This window comes from Ylistrum balloti, unplaced genomic scaffold (genome assembly GCF_031769215.1).
Source record: "Ylistrum balloti isolate Yb309-2 unplaced genomic scaffold, AGI_CSIRO_Ybal_v1 Utg369592, whole genome shotgun sequence".
Lineage (NCBI taxonomy): Eukaryota > Metazoa > Mollusca > Bivalvia > Pectinida > Pectinidae > Ylistrum > Ylistrum balloti.
The window spans coordinates 193,719-208,190 of NW_026781877.1; the positions used below are offsets into that span (position 1 = coordinate 193,719).

A 14,472-nucleotide genomic window follows, 5' to 3' on the forward strand; every position below is an offset into this window, starting at 1 on the left:
CGAAGATTTAATAAGACAATTGACATGTTGATTTACAATTGACATAGAATTACTTTAGTAACTTACCTATCGAGATTCACTATGTCATATTGATTAACTTTGACTACTGACAAGATTTAATAAGACAACTGTCAAACTGATTTATGTTGACAATTGACAATGGCTTACTCTCACAATTGACATGTTGAGATTTACTATGACGTATTGGTTTACTTTGACCGTTGACTATGATTTACTCTAACAATTGACATTGAGATTTTATGACAATTGACATGTTAAGATTAACTTTGACAAATGACATAATGAGATTGTATTGGACAGTGACATAGTATTAATTTTTTTTTACCTGTTTTGAGAATGAACAAAGAAGTCATGGACAACCAAATAATGGACCTTTGAAGGAAATGGAAAGGCAGAAGTAAATTACAACACACTCAATAGTTAATAGACATTCACATATCAGTGTACACACCAAGTGTATACCTACAGGATATACACAGCAATAATCCTGAGCTCGTCCTAAAGAGGAAAGAATACAATAATTAATAAATTTATAGTTCATGCCTAGCATGTTATAGACAACTCCCAATATATACATATACTGGCATCACAAACCTACATACAACAATACTCCAATATATATACAGTCTCTACAGACCTACATAACTTAAGACACAAAGATGTATACACCTAACTGTACAATTAATCACCAACCACTGGTATCAACTAGCTTCTTATTCATACCCAAAACTGGCTTTGGTTTCCCAGGGCAGGAAATTTTGGCAAGAATATCTGTGGTGTAATGATCATGATAAATGAAATGGTAGAAACCAACAGCCATGATAAAAGATTTTTGTGTGAAAGTTTGAGCACATCAGGTTAGGTTATATTGCTTAACATTCTAGTTACAGCCTGGGTTATTTGAGGACATGCCAGGTTTGGATGGTAGAGGAAAGCCAGAATTCCCAACCACTGATCTGTGGCCAGAACCTGGTGACTGCCTCACGTAGGTCTCTACCCGCGACTAAGAGGTGGAGGTCTAGTGTCTTAACACCTTGACCACCACATCAGTAAAAGGATGGTTTTGTAATGGTGGTATATGATATTCTTATAAAATGACATTTCCCTGGATATTGTTATTTGTGTTTTTTTTTTAATGAATATTAAGCCTACTGTCATTGATTTAAATTAGTTAACATACATTACAATACTGACTTTGTTTTGATACACTTAATATTTCCAAGCACAACTTTCTCTTTACAAATAACAAGAACACTACACAATTAGAATCGTTATAACCTGCCGAAATTCAGCAGGAAATGACTTGACACACGACAGTGCATGATTCTTCATCAGTGATACTACAAATTTAAATACTGTTGATGTACTCAGCACATCCTTTTTAACCCATTAATGACAAACTGGCTCACCTACAATATCCTGAAATAGACACAATACACAGAAACTACAATGATATAGTTAAGAGTTATTTCATGTTTATCATTATGTTGTATAAATCACCAAATTTAGCCGTATATAATCACTAAAGCTTCACTTACTGTCTCTCACCATCATGATGAAGGTTAAAGTATCTTTTATAAGAATTAACTGTAACAGGACCCAAATTTTCATCCAATCAAAAGTCTCTATTTGGCAGCCATTTTAGTGACAATATTATTTTCTACCATCGTAGAGAGTGTCCTCAAGTTCCCAATCCCACCAATTCTCATCTTGAAACACAGAACAGAAGTCATAGATATTAGCTAAAAAGAAACCAGAAAATGGTGGCCATCTTGCTAAAAAATTTACAATCCCTTTGAAGTTCCAAGTTACAGTTTAGGAGAACAGTGTCAGAAACAGCAGAAAATGAAGAAAAATTATAACATTAAGATTTGGGATAAAATCAATAAGTTCTCAAACTTTGTTTAGGGGACTTAATCAAACAATGGACCATATAATCATTCAATTAAACCTTAATGTTTTGAAACACTCCCCCCCCCACCCTTTGTTGCTAGGCAACATCTGTCCACATCTCTAAAGACTTAATTTCTGATGTAAGAAATATTGTTCTATATGCCTGCTTTGAGATTTTGTTACCATGGGAAAATTACGACTACATAATCCTTAAATCTATATCATTCTTAAAAGCAGAGTCAAAACAGCTAGAACACTTAGCATGCAGCTCCAATGACAATACAGTTGGCAAAACTGATAAAAACAAGTTTTGGTTGACAGTCAAATAATGACTGAGATAAGAAAATATCAAATTAGCAAAATAATACAAATTCAAATGACTTCTTAATCTCATACTGACAGGAACCAGGAGATTCTTTTGATTGTAACATTCGCTTTACACAACAAAATAATTTGTCAAATATATGAAAAAGAAAAGCCAAACCATGCGGGTTTGAGAGTAATCACACATTTTACATATAAAACAATGGTATAGCAGGATGACACATGGACACTTGGATGATGAAATATATCAATTCAATTTTCTTATTTAGGTTGTGACTTTGACAATATCATGACATCGCTACCCTCAACATTTATCTTATGGCATGGATTTTGTGTATAATGAAAAAATAATGAAAATATATAATTTAAAACAAGAAGTCAACTTGAATGTCATATAGCAGAGAAAATTAATCTTTAATTCCATAACAAAATGTGTTGTCATTTTTGTAGAAATCAAGTTTTACACTACATGGATACTGCAGAGAATCTATTCCGACACCATACATGATTGGCACAGGTTTTTAATGTTAGTGGTCAACATGAAGTGGAGAAGATTTAGGATGTCAGTGAACAGATTATGCTATCAGTGTATTCGACCTTCTAAATGTACCCCTAACTAAGAATAAATACAGCTTATACTTACTATTCATTGTTTAGTTCAAATTGAGTTTTCAGCAAAGTTTCATATCTTAGTCCATTTCCCTGTTAACTGTTTCATCAAGAATATCCTTGTGTTTTTGTAAACGCATAGTTGACTAATAAGACTGAATATGCTAACAATTTATTGTATGAAATGTGATTAAATAAAACAACATGAGGACCATGATTACTGTGTAACATTTCACTAGGTTACCAACATAAACAATCAATATCATGCCCTTTATAAACAACTCTCGTTCTTCTATCTAATAAATAACATTACATAAGTATATGGATGCTCAACACCTCTCTCCTTTTGAGTAAGTAGGGTTTCACGTTCAACACCTCTCTCCTACTGAGTAAGGTGGGTAAGTTTTGAGGTCACTTGAAGCTCCAACACATTCAGGGTTGTTTCACAATTTACATCCAGATTAAGAGTCAGACAAAATCATGATTACAATAAAAAAAATTCTTTAGATTCATAACATGTAAAGAGCTTAGGGTATAATATCTCACAAACCTTTAGGTAATTCAAACCTACAATGCCCAACAAGAATACTCAAGTGGTCCCAATTAGATCTGGGTCTGCATTTAATATTGGCAAGGGTGAAAAGTTGGTATACTTTATTCATTACTACGATAAAAATCTTCTGACAATTTCAACATGAGAACAAATTTTTTTATTATGCCAGATTTAAAAAGTGAACGGGGTAAAAAAAGCAATGTTAATATCCACCACGCAAGGATTTTGAATTATTTAATTTCAGTATCCTTCACCAGGCAGAACTTGTACATGTGCCAATATCAAAACAGTGTGTAAATCTGTGGCATTTTTATGATGTATTTTAGATATGTATTGTTAAATATTAAAAGCCAAACAACACTACACATCATAACACACATTCACAAATCATCTGATATTGGTTTTGAGCGAGATTCTGTGTTTATTTGACTGAAGTGACTAAGCACTATGTGTATGGATTTCAAGGTAGAAACCAAGCATGCTGCTATCAAAGACATTAAACTGGGAACAGCTTCTTATAACAATAATTATGCCATTCATAAATTGCACAGGATACTAGTACCATTGTTTATAAACAATAAGACCAGTATGGTTTCATTGACAGCCATGCTCCTGCAGACTTCTTTTGATGTTGGGTACCTAATAATCAATCCTGATCTCTGAAACTTTCCTCTCTCTTCAGCAACTCATTTCAACCCAAATTCTGAAGGGACCAAATGGCAGATTGCTTATCAGAGATGAAACACAATCTATGTTCTCCAAGTGCTTCTTCGATATGTTTTTGGGCAAACATGGTGAGCAAATCATTCTATTCCAAATGTGCTTGTTTCTTCCACTGCTGTTACCAATTTCTCAAACAGCATGTCAAAAGAGGTGTAAGAAGGCAAGTCAAGTCTGTTAAAACAAGTATGGGCCCTGCAATAGAGAGACAGTGTCAGTAAGGCAGATCAATTTCATGGTGGAGAAAAGGTATCAAAAGCCTTTATCAACAATATACATATATATAACAAACTTTTAATAGGGTGAAATCTCTGTGTGATGAATTCAGGCAAATAAGATTTTTCACAAAAAATTTGCATACAACTATTCTCTCAAATGTTTGAATGATTACATTTCAACTTACAACAAGAATTCCCTGAACCAATTCTAACACAATGGCACAAACATATATATCATTTGGCTGCATGTTCAAACTCATTACCTATTAAAGGAATATATCCCAATCACATACACACATCTGTATAGCAATGCTACAAGGCCCCATAACTGTATACACAGCCCGACTACCTGGCCCCTATAACTGTATGCACAGCCCAGCTACATGGCCCCCATAACTGTATGCACAGCCCAGCTATCTGACCCCATAACTGTATGCTCAGCCCAGCTATCTGACCCCCACAACTGTATACACAGCCCAGCTACCTTGCCCTATAACTGTATACACAGCCCAGTTACCTGGCCCTATAACTGTATACACAGCCCAGTTACCTGGCCCTATAACCGTATACACAGCCCAGCTACCTGACCCACATAACTATATACACAGCCCAGTTACCTGGCCCTATAACTGTATACACAGCCCAGTTACCTGGCCCTATAACTGTATACACAGCCCAGTTATCTGGCCCTATAACTGTATACACAGCCCAGCTACCTGACCCACATAAATATATACACTGCCCAGTTACCTGGCCCTATAACTGTATACACAGCCCAGTTACCTGGCCCTATAACTGTATACACAGCCCAGTTACCTGGCCCACATAACTATATACACAGCCCAACTACCTGGCCCTATAACTGTATACACAGCCCAGTTACCTGGCCCTATAACTGTATACACAGCCCAGTTACCTGGCCCTATAACTGTATACACAGCCCAGTTACCTGGCCCACATAACTATATACACAGCCCAGCTACCTGGCCCTATAACTATATACACAGCCCAGTTACCTGGCCCTATAACTGTATACACAGCCCAGTTACCTGGCCCTATAACTGTATACACAAACCTTGGTAAACTAGTGATACGACTCCATTTCTCTATACAGAACTTTCTTGGTCCATTACTTCCTCTCAGAGCCGAGAAGCCTTCATAAGGTATGCTAGATGTACCAGTCACAAACTGAAATGGAACACAAAATATTGAAGGCACTGTCTGGTTAATATATTATCTGACAACAAAACCAAAATCAATTCCAGTATGTTTACCATGTGTGTATTTGTAATCCTATTTCATATAAATCACAAAATTAGTAATGTCAGTGTTGATGGTGTGACTCCTTTACTCCAAAAACAGGAAAAGTCCTTCTTTGTCCATTTTTGCAAAGTTAAGGTTACCTGTCATAAGTTTCTTGTTGAAAAACCAATAACATTGTTGGAATAATTAAAGGAGTTTGTCACAAAACCAAATGTATATTTCTAACCATTTCTATCAGGTTTTAGACATACCACAAACCAAAAGAGCTATACCCTGCTAATATTTTATTCTTACCAGTTTCAAAATGAATTTTGACTTTCATTGAAAGCTACTTTTAATGTCCTTGAATTTTCCTTCTTCTTCCTTAGCTACTTATGTAATTCATACTATTTCTCAAATTATAAATCATTTCTGTTCTATAAAACATATAATAAAATCTATTCTTTCAGTGGTAAACAAACTACAACTGTCAACCTGATAACTTAATGACCTTTAACCCCAGATGCAAAAAGTTTATACATCAATTCTTTCAGTTACAGTTCCAGTGATCTCAATAATCACAGATTAATAGCCTTGTATTTCCTTTTACATATACTATCCTCTTGTCACACTCCATGTATAGTAACATTGTAATTTCCATTCTTCAAAACCCTTATGTCAGTATTGCTAACCTCTTTGAGTGAAATATCAGGTAAGGACAAGCTAAAACAAGGGTCATTTCCATAACAACCCTTTTCAAGTTATTTCAATATTTGTATAAAACATGTACACAAATAAATAAACCACTTTATATTTTCATTATTCTTCATAATTCTTGAAGCTGCAAACAGCAGCTTTGGCAGCTAGTAACTCTACGAATGGTTCATTTTTCCAGACTGTACAAACGGACAAATGTCATTGTCTAGTTCTAACCTCCAAGCATCCCTTCCTAAATTCCTATCTCATGTTTTCTTCTCTCAACAAATAGTGAGAAAGAAGAAGGAATCTGAGAAAGTAATAGTATATTAGAAACCTATGAAAAGTCTTTGTTCTGCTACATCTGGTTCTAATCACATTTTGAAAATAATCATTTTCAATTTTGCGTAAAAAGCTATGAAACCTATGATAAATAATTAGGATACTTTTTGTGGAAAATGTTTAAAACATTTAGCGATGACTTGCTAATGTTACATCATGGCGCAAAATTCAATATATCTCAGTCTAGTGTTATAAAGTCCTCCATAGAGGACTGGTAAATAAATTCTGATTTCCAAAATACCTTTAACATGAACTTGTATGTATCTTACTTCCTAACTTTACCGACTTCAGCATCTTCTGTCAGCCTTTCATTACAATGGAAAATTGGATGAGTTTGCAATACTGATCAGATCACACTTTTGACCTATCAGAAGCCTCCATGTTGGGGAATAATGACAACTGGACAAACTTAAAAGATAGAAAACAGCTTTTGGTATTCACCTGCAGGAGTCGAAGTCTTCTTTCATTGTCAAACTTTTCAATAGCTGTCCAGAACCACTGTACTACAGGGTGTTGATCATGATAGCCTACAAAACAGAATAAATACTATGTTTTAATGCAGCATACACATCAGCATGGCCTTAAACTTTTCATGGTGTACATCAATTTCTTTCTGTCACATCATCCACTCTTTGATTCGTGGGATTCTGCAAGTTAATGTGCCAGAAGTCTTTTCATATGGTGAAAACTTAGGAATTTTTTCATTCTTACCACATTCTGTGAGTTAACATTACAGCTACATGTAGGATACAGATGTACATACCAGATCTGTACTCTGTGTTCCTTCGCCAATCATGTATATCAATTTCTACGGTTCCTGCTATCACCAATTCCAGTTCTCGTGCATCAAACATGGACACAAGACGACCATCAAGGACCTAGGAAGACAAAGTCATGCTTACAAAACCACAGATAAAGACTACTATGCTATTCAACATTTTAGCATCTGTTGGCAGTTCTACTGAAACTGCAATAAATGTGGGCAGGTTTACTGATTAAGAAATCTATACTTAATGTGTATAACAAGACAAGGCACTGTAAATAATCCACAGATGCCATCTCTTTTGGAGGTTAATCATCAGCAACATATTCCTTACAAGAGACCACACAGGAATCTAACCCTTCTTTGATCTTTATTTGGCATTGAAAACTTTAATTTTTTCCGTTCTTTATTAATGCTCTGTATAATATGAAATTTGAATATTCCTATAGTGATAACAATCTTTCAAGGTCAAATCCAAAATGTCACCTGCTAGCCTTTTTGATTTTCTGAACATCCAAAATTTAAAAGCGCACAACACATTATTTGAAATTTTGAGAAACGTCCATCCTTTACTTTCAGAACAATAGCCTATTCTATAAGTAAATTATCAATTTCATTCCATGGGTGATAACTTTATACAAAACCTGGAGTCTGAAGATTGACAAGACGAGCCACTATTTTCACTTAAACATTATTGCTTTCCTAGAATAACCTTTTACATATTTTTCAGCCTCAAAAAGACTGATATCAAAGTGTAAGAGCCCACCTCATGGAATCCACGGATGAGTCCCTCAGTCTGTTCTGTCACTCCTCTTTCCAGTCGCCACTTCACCATCCTCTCAATATACTCTTTTTTATTCTTTTCTGTCACAGCCAATGTCTTCCCGTTCAGTTTCAGCTCCCTCTCAGTAACCTGTAATCACAAACCATATAAATGAAGATTTCATCTATAGCTAAGCATAAACAGTCAATTTATATGTCTGATCCTGACATATGAACACAAAAATCAAATCATTCTGTGATCAAATTTATACTCAAGACAGAGTCAGGGTATATATTTTTTTTAACCAACTGGAGCTCTCGTTTTCATACTGTAATGAGTTCTCGATCTTGTACCATCTTCAGTACTTGATCATGTACCATAATTAGCTCTCCATCCGATAGAGTATTAAGTTCTTGATGTCATACTGTATCAAGGTCTCAATCTCATACTGTATTAAACTCTTTTGATGTCATACAGTATTAAGGTCTCAAACTCATACCATATTTAGCTCTTGATCTCGTACCATAGTTATCCTACAATTAGCCCAGGGAGTCAACACCGACAAAAAGTGAGAACAATGAAAAAACATTTGTTCGTAACAAAAGATATGGGTGGGCTTACTGCAAATACAGAATATAGACAGAGAATAAAGACAGAGAAATAATAAATGTGGCAACTACTTATCAGTGTACTAATGGTAAGAATACTTACCTGTCCGAAAACTTCCTCATTAACAGAAAAAGTAAGGTCCATATCTAATTCTGTAATATCGTTTTCCTTGACCCACAACAAGCTTTGATGGAATTCAGCGTCCAGCGCCTCCACATCTCCAAGTGACCATGGACTGTAACAATACAAAGTAGTTAATACCTTAAATATCTAGGTGCTTATCAAGATCTCTCCTACCTACAAAGTCACAAACAAAGACTTAAATATCTAGGTACCTACAAAGTCACATAACACTTATATTTTTGACTGATAAGATATCTATATAGTTACAAAACAGTGTTTTTGTGAATTTTAATTACCAAGGTGCAACTCCAAGCCATTCACATGTAGTTTTCAGTTTTTTAAGCATTCAGACATAATTTTTTCTTTTTTTTTTTTAAGTGTTGAAACAAAGTTTTTGGTTTTTTAAGCGTTCAAACATAATTTTTGGTTTTTTTAAACATTCAAACAGTCTTTGGTTTTTTAAGCAATGCCAACTCTAGTTGAGATGCAGTTATATACTCAAACTTACAGTAAATAAAAATGTTTATGGAATCAAAATTTGAAGTTACTGTAACACTTTGTAAAATTGTAAATCACAATACTACTTGAACACTTACACTTTCAGGAATGACTTGTAGAATTAGCACTTACAAATACTTTGTAGAATTAGCACTTACAAATACTTTGTAGGACCAAACAGTTACACTTGCAATAGTACTTTATAGAATTAACACTTACACTCACAGCAACACTTTATAGAATTAACACTTACACTCACAGTAATGCTTTATAGAATTAACACTTACACTCACAGTAATGCTTTGTAGAATTAACACTTACACTCACAGTAACACTTTATAGAATTAACACTTACACTCACAGTAACGCTTTATAGAATTAACACTTACACTCACAGTAATGCTTTGTAGAATTAACACTTACACTCACAGTAACACTTTATAGAATTAACACTTACACTCGCAATAATGCTTCGTAGAATTAACACTTACACTCGCAGCAATGCTTTGTAGAATTAACACTTACACTCGCAATAATGCTTTGTAGAATTAACACTTACACTCACAGTAACACTTTATAGAATTAACACTTACACTCACAGTAACGCTTTATAGAATTAACACTTACACTCGCAGTAATGCTTTGTAGAATTAACACTTACACTCACAGTAACACTTTATAGAATTAACACTTACACTCACAGTAACGCTTTATAGAATTAACACTTACACTCGCAGTAATGCTTTGTAGAATTAACACTTACACTCACAGTAATGCTTTGTAGCATTAACACTTACACTCGCAGTAATGCTTCGTAGAATGAACACTTACACTCACAGTAATGCTTTGTAGCATTAACACTTACACTCACAGTAACACTTTATAGAATTAACACTTACACTCACAGTAACGCTTTATAGAATTAACACTTACACTCACAGTAACGCTTTATAGAATTAACACTTACACTCACAGTAATGCTTTGTAGCATTAACACTTACACTCGCAGTAATGCTTTGTAGAATGAACACTTACACTCGCAGTAACACTTTATAGAATTAACACTTACACTCACAGTAATGCTTTGTAGAATGAACACTTACACTCACAGTAACACTTTATAGAATTAACACTTACACTCGCAGTAATGCTTTATAGAATTAACACTTACACTCGCAGTAATGCTTTGTAGAATGGCACTTACACGCAATAACACTTTATAGAATTAACACTTACACTCACAGTAATGCTTTGTAGAATGAACATTTACATCGCAATAAATACTAGAATTAACACTTACAGCGTAATGCTTTGTAGCACTCGACCAGCGAACACGAATTAACACTGAAGACCGAGACAGACTTGGTTAAGCCAAAGCATTTCACCTTTGAAGTACCTTTAACTGCACAGCTAACTTCGATACCGAATACATGCAACAAGTTTGAAAATAATTTGATAAGATAGCATGCATCACTCCAGAAAGAACTAAACTTCAATATCGAAGAAAGGCTTTAACTATGTAGGAAAATCCCTGTACTGAAAAATAAACAACAAGCACAAAAGATGCCTACGATACATGTAGCATATGTTACCTTGTTTCTTACTGACAGGATGTAAGATTAAAAAAGTTTTACTCTGGAAAAACTAATCTACAGATAGACTGATAGACAATCCCATTCCTGTATACTAGTAGCAGGAGAGATAACTTAAACAAGCAGAGATCATTAGATAGACAGGATAGTCAAGCACTGTTTAATTACCTATGATTCAGTAATTAATTGGTCACAATAGGATACAGCAGTTGCCATAACTTGTCAGTAAACATACCAGGTAGGTAAAACAGAAACTGTAGTATATATATGCAGAGTGTGTCTGTGAATTTTAACTGGTGTTAAGACAGATCAGATATACAACTGCACTTTCAGTGTCAATTTTGCATTGTAGTAATTATGAAAGATATCAATGATAAATATACATTGTACAGAAGATTTGGTGGTTATATTTATCACACAGGTTTTGTATCTATTACAGAATACCAACTTTTGCTAAGTAAATAAATGTCTTTACAACTCAGGACAAATAAGACAGCTAGGTCATACATGCTGATAAAACCATGTTTCAAAATGAAGGGTCTTAATACTTATCATTTTACTTAGTTGGTGCATAATTTAAGAAACAGTCATTTATATCAAGTTTCCTGTCTCTGTGACTCTTCCTAATGATAGGAGTCAGGTAATGGGTCGACTATCTTCCAAGATTTTCTTGTTGGAGTCAGGTAATGACTTATATATATTGCTAGATGTACTCGTTGGAGTCAGATAATGAGTTGAATATATTGCTAGATGTACTCGTTAGAGTCATCTGAGCTGTCTACATAGCAAGATTTACTCACCATTCAAGATTATTCTCCACCACAGTAGACATAGGACTTATCTGTACTGTGTATGTGTCATTAGCGGAATACTCAAATAGACCATAGTACGGATTGAAGAGTTCTCGTGACAGTAGGAAGAAAAACTCTCGAGAAGGGCCACCATAGTCCAACCTGTCAAGGCAGAAATCACACAATTATTTCATATCCATACAAGATTTCAATCTTAGGGTTTTAATACTTTGTTAATCTTATTTTACATCACCATTAAAGAACAAAATTAGTCACAGCAAAATACTTATGTTGTAGATAATTATATCAAGTCTAATATGTACATGCCATGGACAATTTTCAGTTTGAAATGAAGGCATGATTTGAATCCTTATATCAGCAACTGTGATATCTATGAATAGTAAGGATAATATCATATGATGCAAGATTACAAATATGAGCATGTTATATCACAAGAGTAAAACATTTTATCATTCAATGACATAAAAAGTTTTAGATTTGTTACTGTAAAGCAAAAAGGAATCATTTCAAATTACAAATGTGATGTAAAAATTTAAATTACTAACCCTTCCTCGCCAACAAATGTGATGTATAATTTGCTCTTCATCAGTTCTTTCTTGGGAGTAGACATGATCTTGTTAAATGAGTCCTCTAATACATGGTCTCTCCTTACCATCAACCTGGCCAATCAAAATACATAACAGTGATAGCGTAACAACCTTGCCAATCAAAATACAGAACAGTGATAACGGAACAACCTGGCCAATCAAAATACAGAACAGTGATAACATGTATCATATAACTATTACAACCTGGCCAATCAAAATACACAGCAGTGAACAGTGATAACGTAACAACCTGGCCAATCAAAATACAGAACAGTGATAACGTAACAACCTGGCCAATCAAAATACAGAACAGTGATAACGTAACAACCCGGCCTATCAAAATACAGAACAGTGATAACGTAACAACCTAGCCAATCAAAATACACAGCAGTGATAACGTAACAACCTGGCCAATCAAAATACAGAACAGTGATAACATGTATCATATAACTATTACATCCTGGCCAATCAAAATACAGAACAGTGATAGCGTAACAACCTGGCCAATCAAAATACACAGCAGTGATAACGTAACAACCTGGCCAATCAAAATACACAGCAGTGATAACATGTATCATATAACTATTACAACCTAGCCAATCAAAATACACAGTAGTGATAACGTAACAACCTGGCCAATCAAAATACAGAACAGTGATAACATGTATCATATAACTATTACAACCTGGCCAATCAAAATACAGAACAGTGATAGCGTAACAACCTTGCCAATCAAAATACACAGCAGTGATAACGTAACAACCTGGCCAATCAAAATACACAGCAGTGATAACATGTATCATATAACTATTACAACCTAGCCAATCAAAATACACAGTAGTGATAACGTAACAACCTGGCCAATCAAAATACAGAACAGTGATAACGGAACAACCTGGCCAATCAAAATACAGAACAGCGATAACATGTATCATATAACTATTACAACCTGGCCAATCAAAATACAGAACAGTGATAACGTAACAACCTGGCCAATCAAAATACAGAACAGTGATAACATGTACCATATAACTATTACAACCTGGCCAATCAAAATACAGAACAGTGATAACGTAACAACCTGGCCAATCAAAATACAGAACAGTGATAACATGTATCATATAACTATTACAACCTGGCCAATCAAAATACAGAACAGTGATAACGTAACAACCTGGCCAATCAAAATACACAGCAGTGATAACGTAACAACCTGGCCAATCAAAATACAGAACAGTGATAACATGTATCATATAACTATTACAACCTGGCCAATCAAAATACAGAACAGTGATAACGTAACAACCCGGCCAATCAAAATACACAATAGTGATAACGTAACAACCTGGCCAATCAAAATACAGAACAGTGGAACAAATTTCAGACAATAATCACATTCAAGCATATCAAAATACATTAATCAAATAGTATATCAAATATTGATTACAACAGGACCAATCAATACCTGAACAGTGATAAAAACATTTTCTCTATTGTATAACCTGGCCCAATGAGGTCAGTATTATGACCGAAAAATAGCAGGAAACACATACACATGACTATTAAATAATCTTTGAGATATAGTTTATTATTGTAAAATGGCTTACTTTAACTTGGAAGGTCCCTGGCCATATCCTTTAGACTCCAACTTTCTATAAAAACTTCTAAGTTTGGCTTGGAAATCCCGTTTGTATGGTGCAGGAACTCGTACATTGGCTCTCTGAACTACTGAAACAAAACGTCAAACAACAAGAAACTGCCAAAACACACAAGGTTATGTGGATCCATACAAACCAAGATGGGTTGTTACTGAACTAGAAAATGTCTGAAACTGCTCCCAAGCAGTTTAGTATTTCTATAGAATGTTATGATTAGAGTCAACTTGCTTGGCTTAAACCATAAATTCTCAATACTATATTAGTAATCCCAAACCTTTTCATAAAGATTTTTTCCACAGAAATCAAAAAGCTATTCAATGTTACAGAACATGTTTACATATTTCTATAAAATATTTTTAGCTTTGACCTTATGATGTTGTATTAACACTTTTTGCTTTGACTTTGGAATCATATGATAATATATTTAGCTTTGACCTTGGAATGTTGTG

At 34.5% G+C, this 14,472-nt stretch overlaps 1 protein-coding gene across 1 annotated transcript in view; it reads right to left on the reverse strand.

Annotated features, from left to right (window-relative positions):
* Nucleotides 1-3,897: 3,897 nt before the first annotated feature.
* LOC132545036 (E3 ubiquitin-protein ligase HECW2-like) overlaps nt 3,898-14,472 on the reverse strand; it is a 42,627-nt gene continuing 32,052 nt past the window's right edge. The window contains exons 18-28 of the mRNA XM_060208708.1: nt 13,973-14,090; nt 12,324-12,437; nt 11,767-11,919; nt 10,967-10,977; nt 10,546-10,573; nt 8,856-8,988; nt 8,148-8,294; nt 7,382-7,496; nt 7,060-7,145; nt 5,414-5,526; nt 3,898-4,315 (exon numbers count right to left, since the gene is read on the reverse strand). Of these exons, the coding sequence (XP_060064691.1) occupies nt 4,204-4,315; nt 5,414-5,526; nt 7,060-7,145; nt 7,382-7,496; nt 8,148-8,294; nt 8,856-8,988; nt 10,546-10,573; nt 10,967-10,977; nt 11,767-11,919; nt 12,324-12,437; nt 13,973-14,090 (1,130 nt within the window). The 3' untranslated portion in view covers nt 3,898-4,203. The remainder of the gene's footprint in view (nt 4,316-5,413; nt 5,527-7,059; nt 7,146-7,381; nt 7,497-8,147; nt 8,295-8,855; nt 8,989-10,545; nt 10,574-10,966; nt 10,978-11,766; nt 11,920-12,323; nt 12,438-13,972; nt 14,091-14,472) is intronic.